This window comes from Leptopilina boulardi, unplaced genomic scaffold, assembly GCF_019393585.1.
Source record: "Leptopilina boulardi isolate dan_hultmark-lab unplaced genomic scaffold, ZJU_Lbou_2.1 LbouV2_38, whole genome shotgun sequence".
NCBI lineage: Eukaryota > Metazoa > Arthropoda > Insecta > Hymenoptera > Figitidae > Leptopilina > Leptopilina boulardi.
Window position 1 is genome coordinate 2,998,595 of NW_026137951.1, and position 19,511 is coordinate 3,018,105.

At 22.5% G+C, this 19,511-nt stretch overlaps 1 protein-coding gene across 1 annotated transcript in view; it reads left to right on the forward strand.

The window, feature by feature from the left end:
• The first annotated feature begins 3,674 nt into the window (after positions 1-3,674).
• The window catches only part of LOC127288007 (angiotensin-converting enzyme), a 74,545-nt gene continuing 58,708 nt past the window's right edge, over positions 3,675-19,511 (forward strand). The window contains exons 1-9 of the mRNA XM_051315189.1: positions 3,675-4,024; positions 8,771-9,124; positions 12,928-13,086; positions 13,200-13,296; positions 14,413-14,556; positions 15,550-15,741; positions 16,259-16,356; positions 16,462-16,631; positions 17,219-17,343. Of these exons, the coding sequence (XP_051171146.1) occupies positions 3,968-4,024; positions 8,771-9,124; positions 12,928-13,086; positions 13,200-13,296; positions 14,413-14,556; positions 15,550-15,741; positions 16,259-16,356; positions 16,462-16,631; positions 17,219-17,343 (1,396 nt within the window). The 5' untranslated portion in view covers positions 3,675-3,967. The remainder of the gene's footprint in view (positions 4,025-8,770; positions 9,125-12,927; positions 13,087-13,199; positions 13,297-14,412; positions 14,557-15,549; positions 15,742-16,258; positions 16,357-16,461; positions 16,632-17,218; positions 17,344-19,511) is intronic.

Genomic DNA, 19,511 nt, shown 5'->3' on the forward strand with positions numbered 1-19,511 from the left:
TAAATGAGAAAAATGCTAAATTAAAATTCATTTAAATTAGAGTTCTTTTAAATAAAAAGTTGACTAAAAATAAATTCTGTAAAATAATAATTCTATTGAATAGAAATTTGGTACTTAAAAATTCTGTAAAATGAATTTTTGGCAAAAAAAATATTAACCAATTCAAATTTAAAGAATAGTGTCAATAAATGAAGAGAAAATTTATTTTCATATCAAGAAAAATTTCTCATCAATGAAATCTAGCGAAATTTGAATATTAAATTATTAATTAATATTAAATAATTTTTCTTAGTAATGATTTTTTTTTTCTTTCACTTTTTTTTTTTTGATTGATATGACCAAAAGGAAGCACTGACTCATCGAATGATAATTTTTTCGATTTCGCAGAATCTGAATCAGAAGTGTCAAGGGTGAGGTGAAAAATACAAAATGCAAATTAAAAATTAACAATAATAGTTCATAGATACGAGTCAAATGACAGCATCCTATGAATCATAAAAGTGAATCGTACAATTTAATAGACGGTTTGATTATTTCTTTTTCTTTTCCTCGTCAGGAAAATAGCCGGAAGTTGTTATCTAAAATAATTATTGAAAATACTGTCCCCAAAAAAATGATTTACTCAAAAAAATCTCTTCACTCCAAAAAATGAATTCTTTTTTATTTAATTTATTAATTTATTAATTTATTAATTTATTAATTTATTAATTTATTAATTTATTAATTTATTAATTTATTAATTTATTAATTTATTAATTTATTAATTTATTAATTTATTAATTTCCTATTTATTAAATTACTTAACTTAAATTTTTTTTTATTGTTAATATTTTAAATTGTTTTGCAAGTATATATTTATGGCGAGCCATGAAATAAGCAAATTAACCCAGGTTTCGATGGGATTCACATATAAGGGGTAATTATGCAATTACTCAAGTTGCGGGCACGTAAACGATGAATCATCGTTAATATATTATTATTTTTTTTTTTATGCACGAGTATTTTTTTTTGCCTCTTCTTTTTATTTTTTTTGAAATAAAAATGTTGTATTCTCGCGGAAATCATCTTTTACTGATAACACTGCATTCTAGAGTGTGAATTATTATTACGTAAACAATGAAAATCCTTTCTATCAATGAAATGGTAATTAGCGTGCTGTCTACGCGTGTAAAGGAATAAACATGTCTCTACAAATTAAGGACACAGCAAAGAGGATTTTTTTTTTTACAAATATATATATATGAAAAATAATTTAATATTTTCTATTTAAATTAGTTTTTTTCTAATCTGAATTTTTAATATTATAAATGTAAATAAAAGAAAAATTTGTTATGAAAATCTATTTCTTAATTAAAATTTTTATTTTATATGGAAAATTGGATAAATAAATATGTATATTATTTAATTTAATTTCTTTAAATTTATTTATTTAATTATTATTTTTATTATTTAATTATTTATTTAAATATTTTTTAATTTATTTATTTATTCACTTTTATATTGTAGAATTGAAGGGAAACATTTATTTTCATTTTTGAGAGTAAAACTAATTTCTTGTCTTGTTTACGAAATTATAAATTAAATGCATAAGATTGCAATGCTAAGTTGAAGAAAGTATTATTAATAATAGACAACAAAAAAAAACTCCCAGGGATATACGCATATTTGTATTCAACATTGTGTCTTTTAACAAGTCTCTAAACAAAGATACAAAAAATAAATGACAAAGAAATCTGTATTTCGAGGATGGAATTAAATTATCAACTTATACAGAAATCGTATAGAGAAGAACATTAAAAAAAAAAAAAAAATGAGAAAAACTGTTTTATATTTAAAACACATTGAAAATGTACAAATTTCTTTTTTTCTATAATATATAGTGATACTGTTTTTTTTTTCCTATTGTCATTGAAATTAAATTTTTCGTTCACAGACAAAAAATAAATTAAGAAATTTCGTTACAGTATATGTGAAATAACAGTAGCAAACAAAGTAATTTTCGTTGTCAGACATGTGAAGTTAAGAAATAATCAAAGAGTGAATTATCCTTGAGTAAATAAACGTCATTGAAACGCAAAGAATATGTGTAGTAAAGAAATTAAAAGTCACTTAATGCAGGGATGATTTCAAGTTTTTATCAGAGAATAAAAATTTTGAATATTGATCATGAATAAACAATTGGGTCAAGAATCCTTTTTAGAATCGTAAATTTGTTTTTTAATTGTATTTTTAGGACTATTATTATTATTATTATTTTTAATACACAATTTCAGTATTTTATAATTAATTAAATTTTATTTAGTATATCGTTCTAATAATAATTGGAAAAAAAACTCTCAAAAACGTTATTTGTTTTAGAAAAAAAAACTATGATTGTATTATAATTATTGTTATCGTTTTATGGAAATTTTGATTTCGTAAAAGTGACCCGTTTCGAGCCCCCATTGGTTTTATTGATATGCTACACTGTTACAGATATGCAAATATTTCATTGATGAAATTTTTCGTAAAATTTTTGTAATAAAAAAAAAAAAAAAAATTTCAAATAGTTAACTACCATTATCACAGAAAATTAAAAGGTATTAAAATAAGCTGCAACGCTTATTATTTTAATCCATTTTGGTATTAAAATAAGCAAAATCGGATTAAAATAATAAGCGTTTCAGCTCATTTTAATACCTTATAATTTTCTATGATTACCTATATTTGTATACCTGATAAATTTCGACGCTTTGAGTAATTTTTATCATAATAACAGAAAAAATTTTATCAATTTTGTAAACAATTTTCAGCCCTTTGGACCTAAGTTTGGAAGCTTTGAGTAATTTTTGTCTTTTTTTTTTGTAATATTTTCAACTAGTTGCAGAATCTATATAAAAATAGAAGAAAATATTTAAAATTTACAAAAAATCTTCACTGTAATCTTACTTTTAATTTAAGACCAAAAAAAAAATTGAAAAATCTCCACAAGTTCCAAAGATATTACTCCAAATGTCAGCATCTTTATATTTTTCTTAAAAAAAAAAAACATGATAGGACATTTGTAATAATATCTTTGGTATTTGTGGAGATTTAAAAATTTTTTTTTGGTCTTAATTTAAAGGTGAGATATCAATGAAGACTTTCTGTAAATTTCAAATGTTTCCTTCTATTTCCTTTGATTTTGCAACTAATTGAAAAATTCTATTTTTTTTCTTTTCAAAAGTTAAAAATATCAAAATATTAATCGTTAAAAAAAATAAATAAATAACAAAAATCGCGTTTGTTTTTTATGTGAGTTAGAGAGCCGACTAAATTGCCGAAGGTTAGTCATGAAACGATGTAGACGCGTGCGGCAAAACTCGACAATGGGTCTCATTGAAAAAGCCGAGAAGTTCCACTGTCAACGTGGGAATATATGGAATCAAGTGTTGCGGGTGTTGCAAGCGGAGGCCACCTTGCGGCCTCACCTCCTTGTCTCGCGTATAATGGCGCTCCCCTTTTTTTTCTACTTCTTCTTCTTCTTCTTTTGCTACCTCTCGCGGTCCTCCTCCTACTACATTATCCTTTCCCCCTTTTTTTTTTTTTTTTTTTGATGCAATTTATACAAACACATTGTCTCGAACGACAACTCAGGTGTATCCCCACTCTTTCTATGGATGACCTCTCGTGTCGTTCGACACACTACTCGCATAGGGATAAATGTATACGTACTGACCTACGAAGCTTTTAGTACAATTCCAAAGAGCTAAGCGCGTTCAAGTGTATAGGCGCGATTATAATAATAATAATAAAAATAATAATAATAATAAATTAAAAATAGTAATGAAAATATTCCCGTAAATTTATTAAATAAAATAATAATAATAATTGACTGAGAAGTCGGTTCTAGAATTATTTACAAAATTTTTTTCCTTACGTGTTAAATTATTTTTTCGAGGGGCAGGTGTGTTAGTTCACTTACTTCACTTCGAAAGGGTGGTTGCTCATGGAGGTGCTCCACCGGCCGGTCTTCGTGGTCGTTTTCGATCAACGAAGACAATTTGTAAGTTCCATAAAAAGTGCTCAAAGTGATATTAATAAGCAATTTTTTTTTCCTTGAGAAAAAATAATCAACGTGTATTTTTTTTTTTTATGAAAAAAAAAGAAGTGTATTTTGTGGTTTTTTTTCACATTTTGGATATTGTGGATTTATGGACGGAATAAGGGTTGTATTCCTTTTCTATTCTAAAAAAAAAATGTTTATATAAATTAATTTTTTTTTATACTAATTAAGAGTAAAAAAAATTTTTTTATTGGCAAATTAGTAAAATTTAATTAATGTTAAAAATTTTTTTTTTTTTACTGTCAAATTAGTAAAATTTAATTAAAGTTAAAAATTTTTTTTTTTACTGCCAAATTAGTAAAATTTAAAGTTAAAAAAATTTTTTTTTACTATTGAATTAGTAAAATTTAACTAATTCAAAAGCAAAAAGTGAGTCACTAATTCCAATTATAATTAAATTATCGTATAAGTTACTTAATTAATAATAATTTTGAAACAGGAATAAAAAAAATCTGGTTAATTAAATTTATTTCTATAACTAAATTTAAATTAGTTTGAATTCGTTAAGAATAACCAAAAATTTCTACTAATTTTTAGTAATTTTTCACTAAAACAAAAAAATATTACTAAATCACTTTCTAAATCTAAATTAGCAGAAAGTGAGCTACTAATTTAAATTAGTAAAAAATTTTCACTAATTTTTAGTCACTTTATACTAAAACTTTAGTAAAAAATTTAAAATTACTAAATCAAATAGTAATATTTTACTAAAAATTAGTAAAAATTCTTACTAATCTGAATTGATAGCTCATTTTTCACTAATTCAAATTTAGAGAGCAATCAGTAACATTTTGCTAAAAATTAGTGAACATTTCTATTAGTTTTTAGCAATTATTGGCACTAAAAAATTTAGAAAAAAATATTACTAAATCAAATAATAATATATTGCTAAAAAATTAGTGAAAATTACTACTAATTTTTACATACTTTTCATTGAAACTTAAAAAAAATATTACTAAATCGAATGATAATATTTTACTAAAAAAAATTAGTGAAATTTTTTAATTATTTTTCACTAAAACTTTACTGAAACTTAAAAAAAATATTACTAAATCGAATGATAATATTTTACTAAAAAAAATTAGTGAAATTTTTAGTCATTTTTCACTAAAACTTCAGTAAAATTTTTAAAATTACTAAATCAAATAGTAATATTTTACTAAAAATTAGTAAAAATTCTTACTAATCTGAATTGATAGCTCATTTTTCACTAATTCAAATTTAGAGAGCAATCAGTAACATTTTGCTAAAAATTAGTGAACATTTCTATTAGTTTTTAGCAATTTTTGGCACTAAAAAATTTAGAAAAAAATATTACTAAATCAAATAGCAATATTTTGCTAAAAAATTAGTGAAAATTACTACTAATTTTTACATACTTTTCACTGAAACTTAAAAAAAAATATTACTAAATCGAATGATAATATTTTACTTAAAAAAATTAGTGAAAATTTTTAGTCGTTTTTCACTAAAACTTTAGTAAAAAAAATATTACTAAATCAAATAGTAATATTTTATTAAAAATTAGTAAAATTTTCTACTAATTTGAACTAATAAACAAATTGTATCATTAATTTAAATTTAGAGAGTAAATAAAATTTCAAATAGTAAAAAGAAGAAGAAGTTAATGAGAAAGAATTAATTAAACACTTTAGGATAGTAAATTAAAATCGTTATTGGTTTTCCGCGTTTTTTTTTCATTAATAATTGGCGATCAATTTGTCATTAGAATCTATCGAAAAACACAAAATTAGCCTTGAAAGAAGTATCGTAAAAAGGATTTGAAACACGCGATAGTTAATACCTTTGAAGTTTCTTTCTCATATGACTCGCGAAGTCACTCAAGCATCAAGAGCACACGTATATATATATATATATATATATATAACGATTTATTTTATTAACTTTTTTTTCTCATTTATTTAGACCATTTTGACCTCGTAACCATGAAAAATTTGCTACATTTACCACTTTATAGTAAATTAATTTCCCATAATTACAATATTATAACAGTCGTGAATAATTTACAATGTATATAAACATAAAATTTTTATTATGTGAAAATATTTCAATATTTATTTATAAAAAATGACTCAATTATTATTAAATTAAAAATTATTTATACAATAAAATAAAATTATAAATTAAATGATATACCTAAAATAATTCAATAAAAATTTTTATTTTTCTCTATTTTACTATTTTTACATTTATTTTCACTAATTTTTTATTTTCCTTAAAAAATTTATTTAACTTTTTTTTTTATTTTGAAAAGTTCTTTCGTGATGAGATAATGTTTCTATTTCATAATTCAAAAGTATTTATTTATTTTTGTCTCTTTTATACAATTTGATTTATTCATGGCATTTTAATAGTTATTATTATGAATGTGGTTTTTCCTTACATTATGGGACATTGAATTTACACATTTAACGTCATCTGTAATTTCCATAAAGACAAAGAAAACTAAATCACTATTATTTAAAAGTATTTCAATGTTTAATTTCTATTTATAATTGTATTTATTTAATAATTTTTTAAAGACAGTCTTCAATTTTTATTTTCTAGTGAAAATTTCTAAAAAAAAAATTTCAGTTTTTTAATTAGCCACTTTGTTTAAAACAGATGTAAATATAGTAATTTTACAAAAAGAAACCGCGTATTTTATAACAAAAAATTTTTTTTTAATTTTCGAAAAAGAAAACCAAAGAAATAGATCTTTACTTTCAGTCGTAAACAAAATTTTCACCTACTTTTTTTTGAAGATTATTATTATGAATTATTATTATACGGATCTTTTTGATTTTAATGTTCATACCTTTTTCAAAATTTCTATTATCATTATTTCTATTTCTATTATTATTTTTTTAATTTATTTTTTGTTAAAAGAATTTTTATAACAATTATCAAATTACGAGTGCACGTTTTGTATTGAAGGATTTCACCTTAAAAACTGAAAGAAAAAATTGTCACGCTTTAATTGACAAGAAGTATAACAAATAGAATTATTATAATTGAATAGAAGATGTTGACCCCATTGTTTTTCATTACTGGCTTTTTATGATATTAAAAAGGAAAATAATATTAAAAATTATGTGACTTTTTTGTTTAAATTAAATTTTTATGATTCTTACAAAAAATATAATCATTATAAATGTAAACAGATCATATAAATAACAAGGTAAAAAGAATTTTTCAAATTCTCACACCGCATGAAATCATTATTGCGGGAGATACCAATGTAATTGATATATCAGAATTGTTTAATGAGGACGCAAAAGTGAATGTTCATTTCCGACATATTCCTTTCGTATGTCGTGTGTAAACTTGCTTTTGTAATTTTTTTTTTTTCATTCATACAATACATACTAACATATAAATCATAAATTCTTATTGTTCTTCTATGATTGACTATAATTACAATTTATTTTCACATTTCTGAATATAACAGTAATAAACAAAAAAAAATAAATAAATGAAAATAATTTATAGAAAAATTAATTTTTTTTAACAGTTTAGAAAAAAATAATTTGAAAATATTTTTAACGATAGATAATAAATGTTTGATAAAGAAAATAAAAGAAAAAATATTGAAAAAATTATACTATTCTAAAAAATAAAATATCAATTTACTTTCTATAGGCCAAAGACATTTAATAAAATGAATGTGAGGCTTTTTTGGTTTGCAAGGACTATTGTTCAATTCACGTGATATCTTCGCACTATTGTTAATGTTCACACGCGAAGTTTAATTTTGTCCATTTATATGAAACCAAATTTTATCATAATTAAAAATCTTTATTTTTAATTATATAAGAATTCTTTTTCAGAAATGCAAAAAAAAAAATTTAGAATTATTTGGTTTTTTTATAATTTACATAATAATTTATTCATTTATTTTTTTGTTTACAATTTTATTAATTTTTTGTCACTTTAACAAAATAAATATTTACAAAAATATTAATTTTTCAATATATAGAAGTCAAAAATATTTTTTCATCAAAGTTTGTTTTAATTTATATATATATATATATATTAAAATATAATTAATAATTGATTTTCTCGAAAATAGAAAAATTTAGTGGACACGTGTAATATGCGTGGAAAAACTTTCCCCTTGAATGCATTAACGCCCTATACGTGACATTATTATGTCCATACAAGGGGATGAGGGTTAATTTGGAAAATAATTTACGTTCACACCTTATTTCAAAAATTGAACAGCTGGTAAAATACAACGAATTTTTTTTTATATATAACATGTCCCACTTTACTCTCTTCATTCGATTTTTTTCTCTTTATTTCATTATCATGTGGTGACATAAAAAAAAAAATTAAATAAACACAATTCCATAAAATACATTTCAATTATGAAAAATTTACAATCAATAAAAGTAATTAATTATAATTTTGCAAGTCAAGTTGATTATTAATAATAATAATTTAACTAATTACAGTAATTTAATTATGAATATTAAAATATTAATTTTTCTAACTGAAGAAAATTCGAGAAAATTAGAAAAATTATTATTAGTAATAATTAAAAAAAAATAAAAATAATAATAAATAAATTAGTTAATAAATTAACAATAATTATAATTATTAACTGATTATTATTATTTTTTTTTATTTTTTTATTTATTATTATAATTATGTTTAAAATTTGCAAATGTAATTTTTTTTCAGATGATAGTTCTACTATTGTTTTTAATTTCCTGTGTATCGAGTCAATTAGATTTACCTCCCTTACAAGATGATAGAATAAATCAGGAAAAATATAATCAAGACAGATATAATTCAGATGGTTATAATAATCAAGATAGATATAATCAAGACAGGTACAATCAAGACAGGTACAATCAGGACAGATACAATTCAGACAAATATAATTCCGATCGAGGACAATTTACAACGAGGGAATCGGATTTTAGAAATATTTTGGCAAAATTAGATTTTACTGGCGCTGAAAGATGCAGCGCAAATGTTGGAGCTCAATGGAATTATGAGACAAATGTCAATGATTACACACAAATTCAAGCGGTAAGAAAAAAAAATTTTTTTTTTCTAACCAAATTATATTGAGAGGAATTTTTTTTTTTTAATTTAATACTTGCATTTGAAAATTGATTTGAACTAGATTCGTCTCTTCTTTTTTTTCGTGAATATTAGAAGAGGTCGCAGTGCATTAGTTCAACGAATTTACAATTTTATAATGTCTGTCACGTAATGGGTTAATTGGACAATTAGTCAAATAGCTTTTGTATGTTAGTCAAGTTTAAATAAGTAATTACATATGAACTATTTTATTCGTGAATAATTATAATTAATTTTGAATGAACATATATGTATATAAATATATGTACATAGATATTCTACTTTACTGATCCTATAAATATACATAAAAATATTTTAGTTTACTAAAAAAGAAAGAAACTAATTTTAAAAATCGTAAAAAAATTGTCAAAACTAGGAAAAACTTTTCTAACATCCGTGTTATTACTTCTTTTTTTATACTTTATTTAATAGCAAAACTTTTTCTTATTCAAAAATATAATGAAATTGATATTTTTTTGAAAAATTAAATATTCGATTAATTTTAATTTTTATTATTTTAGAAATATTATATATAAAAAATATTTATAGAATATAAATTTAGGAAATTAATTTGCCAAATTATGTGTTTAATTCGTTATAACAAGATTAGAAAAAAAAATTATTGCTAATTTTTTTTTCTTATTTATTTATTTTTTTCTTCAATACACATTTTTCCCATGTTATTCTGACCTCGTGAAAATGGTGGCAAAAAAATGACACAAAGACCTCGACCTCTTCTTTTGTTTTGGTTCACGCGCGCTCGTGAAGCACACGTCAATTGTCAAAGAGGGACTTTAAAAAAATTTTTTTTCTTTCTACACATTCGTTGTCCGAGAAAGGCAAAAATATATACACACACACACACACACACATATTTTACGGAAAAAAATTTTCCCACCTATTGTAATCGCGCGCGGTAATATTATTGAGTAACACAAAAAATGTACATTTGGCATTCGTTTATACGTGGCAAGGTTTTAGTCCAAAACTGTTTATTTTGATTTTATTTTATAATTATAACATTCCGAAAAATATTAAATGTCTCTTTCTTTTAATGACTCATTACCATTTTTAATTTTATATATTTTAAACCAAATTTCATCGTTATTTGATCGTTTTTTGATAATTTTAAACTATCATATTATTTTCTGACCATTATTTCTGACTATTTGTTGGCATTGTTTTCAGAAGTGATAGATTTTATTGACTATTTTTTTTTATTACTATTTTTTAATTAACAATGTTTTTGACTATAATTGCTCCGAAGTACCATTGTTTTCCGACAACCATTGCTTTGGAGTACCGTTGATTCCGACTATCATTGTTTCCAACTACCAATATATTAAAATACAATTGATTTAGTCTACAATTTTTTTTTTAATTCTTTGTTTCGAACTATTAATTTTTCTTTATTTATTTCCAACTAAAAGTTTCCCAAGTTTCAAATTATCATTATTTCTGACCATCACAGTCAACCATAATTGTTTTCATAAGCACTCGATTTTATTATCTATTTTTTAGTTACTTTTTTTTAATTATCAATGTTTTCGACTAAAATTCCTCCACACTATCATTATTTCCGACTATCATTGCTTTCGACTACCATTGTTTCCAACTATCAATTATCATGCGTTCAATCTGTTTTTTTAATTAATTGCTTAAAACTATCAATTTTTAAATATTTATTTATTTTCAATAAAAATGTTTTAATAATTTTGAACCACCATTATTTCCGACTATCATTGCTTTCGACTACCATTGTTTCCAACTATCAATTATCATGCGTTCAATCTGTTTTTTTAATTAATTGCTTAAAACTATCAATTTTTAAATATTTATTTATTTTCAATAAAAATGTTTTAATAATTTTGAACCACCATTATTTCCGACTATCATTGCTTTCAGCTACCATTGTTTCTAACTATCAATTATCATGCGTTCAATCTGTTTTTTTAATTAATTGCTTAAAACTACCAATTTTTAAATATTTATTTATTTTCAATAAAAATTTTCTAATAATTTTGAACCACCATTGTTTCTGACCATCTTTGTTGCAACCATAATTGTTTTTAGAAGTGTTTTTGAGTTTATTACAAAAGTTTCTGACTAATTTCAAATGCCATCGTTTACGACTATGATTGCTTCCGAGTACCATTAATTTTGACTATTATTAATTAGTCTTATTAATAATAGTTATTAGTTAGTTATTAGTTCCACTATTTCTGACCATTTTTATATTCCATTTAATTTTTTCGACTATACCGTTGTTATTGAGAATTTTTAAATATATACAAAGTTTGAAAAGAAAATTTACCAGATTGAATTAATATTTTTTTTTGAATTGCAATTTTTTCCAATTTCCATTGTTTGAAACTATCATTGTTTAAAAATACCATTATTTCCGACCATTATTTTCACTGATTACTATATAATTTAAAATCACCATTATTTCTAACTAATTTAATTTTATTACCAATTTTACTATAACTACCAAAATTTACATAAAATTATTTTCAAAAACCATTTTTCCGACTATCAAATATTGAAAATATATATTTCTTATAATATTTGAAAAATTCTATTATAAAAATTAGTTTCTCTGTATAAATGGAAAATATAATTTATAAATTTTTTAACTGTTGTATTTTTATTGTTGTAAATTAATTATATGAAATTTTAATTATGGTAATTAATAAGTATATATATAGTTTGTTCTTTAGAATATGTGTCATAATTTTTTACAAAATTTTTGCTTTGGTATATTATAATAATACATAATTATTGCGTGACTATACATATATATATACATATATAAATCGGCGTATCATCAAGACTTTTTAGAGAATTTGTAAATAATTTCACTCACAGTAATCATAATTATAATATTACGTTAAAACTAAGTTGGAAATTTCTATTCAAGTTTTCCTGTTACTGGTTCCCATATTATGTTGAATGCCTACATTCGTATTGTTAAAAAAAAAAAAAATTTAGAATATAACGAAAAATATTTATTCTAAATATTTGGTTATATTTTAGAGAAAAATAATTAATAAAATTAAGTTTTACATCTATATAGAAAAATAGAGATAGTCAAATTTTTCTCAAAATTTTTTATATAAAAAAAATGGTCATATTTTTTTAAAAATAAAAAATTACTAACAGAGTAAATGTTTATTTTTTCTTTTCTTGATTAATCCACACATGATTAAATAATAAAAAAAATTTATTTTCCTACTTGAAATTTTAAAGACAAATTAAGTGTATTACATGATCTAATTTCTCGAGTTTCTCCTATAATGAATTCCAACCGACAAGTGATAAAAAATACTCTTATCTTTATCTTGAAAGGTGAACCTTTCTTTCACCCATTTTTTTTTTTTTTTTTTTTTTTTTTCATGAAACGAACGACGGAAACGTGTAACCTGTTTTGTTACAAATGACACTTTTTAAATTACATAACCAAGTGATGCGTAAATAAAAAAATGTATAAATATTAATTTTTTATATTAATTAAATATTTAATATTTAATATTAATTTTATTAATAATATTAATTAATTATTAATAACATTAATTAATGATAATATTAATTAATAGTATTAATTTATTGTTAGTAATAATCAATTATTTAATATTATTTATTAATATTAATTAAATTTTGTTTATATTTTATGAATTTATTTATTTTTAAAATTATATAATAAGAAAGGGGAAAAAAATAGAGAGTTAAAAAATTAATCTTCTTTTTAGTTGGAAGCTCAACATTTGTACGAGGATTTTCAATATCAAGCTTGGCATCTAATAAATAGAATAGATTGGCGAAATATTCGTGATCCAGTAATTAGACGACGTCTTAGATATTTATCTACTGTTGGACATGCTGCTTTTACACCTGATCAATCAGACCGAGTAAAACAATTTTTTATGAAATAAAAACTGAAATTTTTAATTTAAAAAAAAAATTATTTATTTAAATTTAAATTAAATTTTTAATTTAATTAAATTTTTTTTAATGTTTACAGTACAAACGAGTTTTGAACGATATGTTACTTATTTACAATAGTGCAACAATATGTGCCTATAATGATCCTTTCCATTGTGGATTACGACTATTTCCAGGTAAATTATTTTGAATTAAAAATTTTTTTTTCTATATTTAATTATTTTTCTAATATTAATTTAATTATTTTAATAGTTTTTTTTTGTAAATAAAATTCTACTAATTTTCAACGTCACTTTCTTACGAAAATTTGAGAATTAAAATAAATTATAAAAATCAATGATCCGATTAGTTTATTTAAAATACTGATCCGTGACTTGGAAAGTAAATTAAAAATTCAAATAAGAAAAAGTAAGAGACATTTTATTAATTTTCGACTAATTTTTCTTTTAATTAAAATTTGCACAAAAATTATATATATAAAAAAAAGGAAATACAAATAATAAAAATCAAGAAGAGATAAAAGATTTTCTTTTGCAATCAGTAAATGAATAATTCTCATTTTAGACAAAATGATTAATAATTTTTTTTATTATTAATAATTAATAAACATTGTAAATTTTATTATTTATTGAATAATTAAAAAAAAACAAAATTTTTTCATTTATTTTTATCGAATAAAATTGTTTTCTTTTTCTGAAATAATTCGCGGCCGTGCAAAAAGGTTTGTATAAATATATAATTTTTGAAATATGAAGTAATTTATGTAATTATGACGAAAGAGAGTGAGAGATGTAATCGATTGTTTATATGAAAATGAGAGGAGGAAGAGAAACATGTACAGTGTTTAAAGTCCAGATGGTGAAAATCTTGTACGTAAGATCTTTCAAATAGCATACATTGTCCCAACGATAAGGAAGTAAAATGTTCACTCCTATATGTGCAGGGAAGAAAATCGTGTTAAGATTAATCATCGAGAAACAGGAACCTGATTTCCGACATTTATATGCCAGACACACGTTATAGTTATCCGATTACCGGAAATCTAGAAGCAAAAAAAAAAAAAAATTAAAAAAAAAAAAATTTTTAATTCCTGACGATTGCATCAACGACACATTAATTTATATATTATGCATATAAATATTTAAATATGTAAATTATTTTAATAAATTTCATTTAATTTCTTTATTTTAGTAAACATGTCATGTATTTAAATTTCAAACAATTATTTATTTATTTATTTATTTATAAAATATTATAAAAATTGGTAATATTTTTTTTTCCAATTTTTACAGATATATCACATATTATGGCTAAGAGTCGTAATTGGGATGAATTGCAATATGTTTGGCTCGAATGGAGAAGACGCAGTGGTATCAAAATGAAGGATCTTTATCAGCAATTGGTCCAATTGAACAATGATGCTGCGCAATTAAACAGTAAGCAACAAATTAACAATAATAATAAAATAATAACAAAAAAATTATTATTTAAATAATTAATATTTAAATAGATATATAATTTATACATTTGATTATTATTTAAATTTTAAATAATAGTTTTAATTTATAGAATTAATTTATATTTAAATAATAAAGAAATGATGAAATTTTTGTTTTGTTTTCCTTTGCTAAATTCATAGCACGTTTTGTAATTTTTAGAAATTTTTTTTTTTTTGAGACTACTGTGACTGATTATAAATGATCTCGAGTTGCCGAGATTAAATGGTCTGAAAAATAGAGATAAAATTAACAATGAAAGAATAAGACATTCGCAAAAGCAAAAAGGAAACGAATTAATTTACATTTAATTGGAAGAAGCTATAAACGCAAGTTACTTTTCTTATATATATATATTTACGTGAAAGCTAAAACCGGAAGACAAAATAATATCTTCATTAATTACAATTGAACTTATTAAAAGTCAATTTTATGTGCATTCTGAAACAAAATTTTAATTCTGTACAAATTAATTTTAATTTTTGTTTCATATAGTCAAAAAAAAAAAAATGTCATCGTTCTTTTTTTTGTAATATTTTTGAAAATAAAATAGTTTAAAAACTATAAAAATTTTAAATACAATTAAATAAATAATAAATAAATAAAGTATAATAAACAAAAATTAATAAAATAAATTTTATTTACAATTCGTGAAATTATCACGATGTTAAAAAGTGAAACGCATATATGGGAAAGCAAAACAAAAAAAAAAAAAAAAAATCTTGACTATAACTAATGCAAATTTCTAAAAGTTTTTTCTTATCTTTCTTTTTATAAATGTTTTTCTACAACAGTCATTCATCTTTATTAACGTGTAGTTAAATTGTGAGATTTTTAGAAAAAAAAAAATTCTATTCATTAAAATACAGCGATAGATTAAAAGAAATGATATATTTTTTTTCCAAAGCTAAAATTTATTATCATTGCTTACAGATTTTACGAACGCCGCTGAATTATGGATGTTTCCATATGAGACACCAAACTTTGATCGAGAAATTGATCAAGTCTGGGAATCAATTAGTCCTCTTTACGAAGAATTACACGCTTATGTTAGAAGAAAACTTCGTGATCTTTATGGACCTGAAAAAATAAGTGGCCACGCACCTCTACCATCACACATTCTTGGTAAAAAAAAAAAAAAAAATAAAAAAAATAAGGAAATTTTTCAATTATGCAAATCTCACTTTGCAATTAATTACAAATATATAATATCATATAAACAAGAAATTAGAATTTTATTGAAATTGAAAGTTTGAATGCATATTTGCAACTGCAAATTTCATTTGGCGAAATTGGTATTGATTTCGGAAATAGGAGAAATTAACATAAAACAAAAAGTTATTTATATTTAGAAAGAATTTCTTATAAATAAAATATAAGGAGTTTATAAAAATATATTAGTTAAATAATTAATTACTAATACTTATTTAATTATATTTGTAATAATTAATTAATTATTTATTCCATTATATTTATAATAAATAATTAATTATCTATTTATATTCTATTAAGTTCTGTTTATATTTATATTCTTAATTTTGTTTAGAATTTATTATTCAATAAATTATTTTTGTAAATTGTGAGAATAAATGAATATTTGTTTAAATAGAAAAAAATTAATTAATTAATTAATTTTTGTTAGGTAACATGTGGGGTCAAACCTGGTCGAATATCGTTGACCTAACACTGCCCTATCCTGGTAAAAATTATTTAGACGCTACACCGGAAATGATTGCTCGTGTGAGTAAAGTTTAATTTTTTCTTTTATTTTTACAATTTTGTAAAATAAAAAATTAATGAAAACTAATTTTAATTTATATGAATTAATAATTTATTTTTTTTAAGGGATACACGCCAATTGACATGTTCCGTATTGGAGAAGAATTTTTCCTTTCTTTGAATATGAGTGCAATGCCACCAGAATTCTGGGCCGGAAGTATAATAGTTGATCCTGGTGATAGGCCAATTATTTGTCAAGCATCCGCCTGGGACTTCTGTAATCGAATTGATTACAGGTATGTAATTAAGAAAGAATTAATATTTTTCACCTCGAAAAAAATTAATTTCATTAATTAGATTAATTATTTAATATAAATAATAAATTACAGTAAATAATAAAAATTCCAAATTAACAAAGTAACAAAAAAAAAATAAATAAATAAATAAAATAACAAGTTTTAATAATTTAACAAGAAAAGTAAATTACTGTTTTAAATAATTTTTTTTTTCAAAATTAATATTTACGGTTGAAATAATTTTATTCTTACTCATGAAATAATTAATTATTATTAATTATATAACATATAGGAAATAATTTTGCCTCTGAAAAAAAAGTTTGAAAAAACCGTAATAAATTGAAGTATATAAATAATGACTTTAATGATAATTAGTTTCTATGATTAATAAAATGTTTCTATATATGACTAATAAAGAGTTAATATGTTTCAAAAATTAATACCTAATAAAAAAAAAAATTTTTTTCCATTAATAAATAAATAAGAATATAATATAATTTGTAAAATTTTTTTCAATGAAAAATTTATTGATTGTAGATATTATGATGTGATAAATAACCGGTTTTTTTTTTTATTTTTCATTAAAGAATCAAGATGTGTACTAAGGTCACAATGAAAGATTTGATTACGATACATCATGAGATGGCCCATATTCAGTACTTTCTACGCTATAGTCATCTTCCTCGTGAGTTCCGTGACGGAGCGAATCCAGGTGAGCGAAATAAACTTCCTACTTTGAATTATGTAATCATGACTTATAGTGTCTTCATCGATCATTAATATCATCATAAAGTTTGCAAACTTTCTTCGAGTACAAAACTTGCATAACGTGTATATACAACAACCATTCTAAAAAAAAAAAGAAAAAAACACTCACTGCGTCAAGAAACTTTGAATCGCTCTCAATATTATCAGCAATCCATGAAATATTGTAATGCGCAAAATACTTGAAATTTAATTTCTGCGGTGGGTATGATAAAAAAAAAAAAAAAAAAAATTCACCGCACAAAGGCGTGATTTTGTAGAGAGGAAAAAAAAATCTAGAATACAAAATATTAAATTCATTAAATATTTATAATTCGGATAAATTCGAATACTGTAAATGAAAAATTTTATTTTAAGAGAAGAAATAGGTCTTATTTTAAGGCGCAATATTTTTAAGGTTTTGTAGCTTAGGCCCGAAAGCCTTATATAGTATTGCTTTAGCGTCCGTCCGTCTGTCCGTCCATCTTAAATCGTATAGTTGCCATAGTAACAGTTACCATAGAAACCGTTTCCATAGCAACCGTTACCTTTTTTGCTGAATTTAATACTACTAAGCACTTAAATATTAAGACTCAATATTTTCTGAATTTAACCTTACATCTTAAATTTAGGTTTACACACACTGAGAAAAATGTTTAGTCAAAGCAACCAAAATTTGGTTGGGCCAACAAAAAAATTTAGTTGGTATTTAAGCAACCAAACTATTTGTTTGAGTCAACCAAAAAATTTGGTTGAATTTTTTTTTGTTGGCATGACAAAAATGTTTGGTTGATCAAACAAACAGTTTTTTTTGTAAAATTAAAAATTTTATTCTACCTTATTTCTTTTCTCTTTATCTTTTTTATTTATTATTTCATTATTTATTTATTATCAATTTGACATTGAATTTATATTTTTATCCAATTGAAATATTTGTGGACTTTGAAAAATCTCATCTCCGCCTGGGATCGAACCTCTGTTTTAAAACTGAAGGTCGGGAGCTCTGACCACTGGACTATCCATCCTTTTAAGAGATTTAAATTAACAGTTCTCTTAAGCTATAAGCTGAAATCGAATCAAATTATTTTGTTGTCGTAACCAAATTTTGGTTGGAATTTAAAAATGTTCAACCAAATAATTTGGTTGGCTGAACCAAATTTTTGGTTAAGATAACTCTACGACTTTGTTTCAGCGAACCAAAATTTTGTTACAAGAACCAAAATTGCCTAACCATACAATTTTGTTGCAAACACTAAAATTTTTTTCTCAGTGCAGTAAAAAGAAAATCTTATTTTAAGATGAGTCTTAAAATAAAACTTTCTTTTTACAGTGTATAAACATAATTTACCCAATTAGTTTAATTTAAAATTATCTTATTCAAGATTTATTTAGACTAAATCTTAAAGATTTTTTTTTACTGTGGAACTAAAAAAATATTTATTTGATTCAAAATAAAATATGACTACATTATCAAGTAAATATTTACTTGAACTAAATAATTTTTATTTTAACTAAATAAATTGTATTTTAAACCATAATTATTGTATTTGAAATAATAATTTTTATATTTGAAGCAATAATTTCTGTATTTGCAACAATAATTTCTGTATTTGAAACAAATACTATTTATAATTGATTCAAATATAATAATTATTTAATACTAATTTTTGATACAGTTACAATTAAAATTATATTTGATAATAGTGATTATTTGAAACAAATAAATTTTTTTCATGTAATTAAATAAAAAAAAAAAAATTAGCAAAGCTTAAAAATGTTTCTTGAAATAAGACTCATTTATTTTTAAAATAAGATTTTCTTTTTTTTTCCAGTCCGACTTGGAAAGATTCCCCGGAAAGTGCTCCCTGGAGGTTCTATCAAAATTCCGCCGGAACTTCCAACGTAATTCCGTCGGAATTCTATCGGAGTTCCAAAGAATTTCCGATGAGATTCCGACGGAATACTGATGGAATTCCGATTAATTTTTTTCAAAATTTTTAGAGTCCTAATTCCGTCGGAATCCAATCGGAAATTCCGATAGAATTACATTGGAAGTTCCGGCGGAATTCTGATAGAACCTCTAGGGGGCACTTTCCAAGTGGGGTGATTCATTTTTTTTTATCACAACCAAAAAAA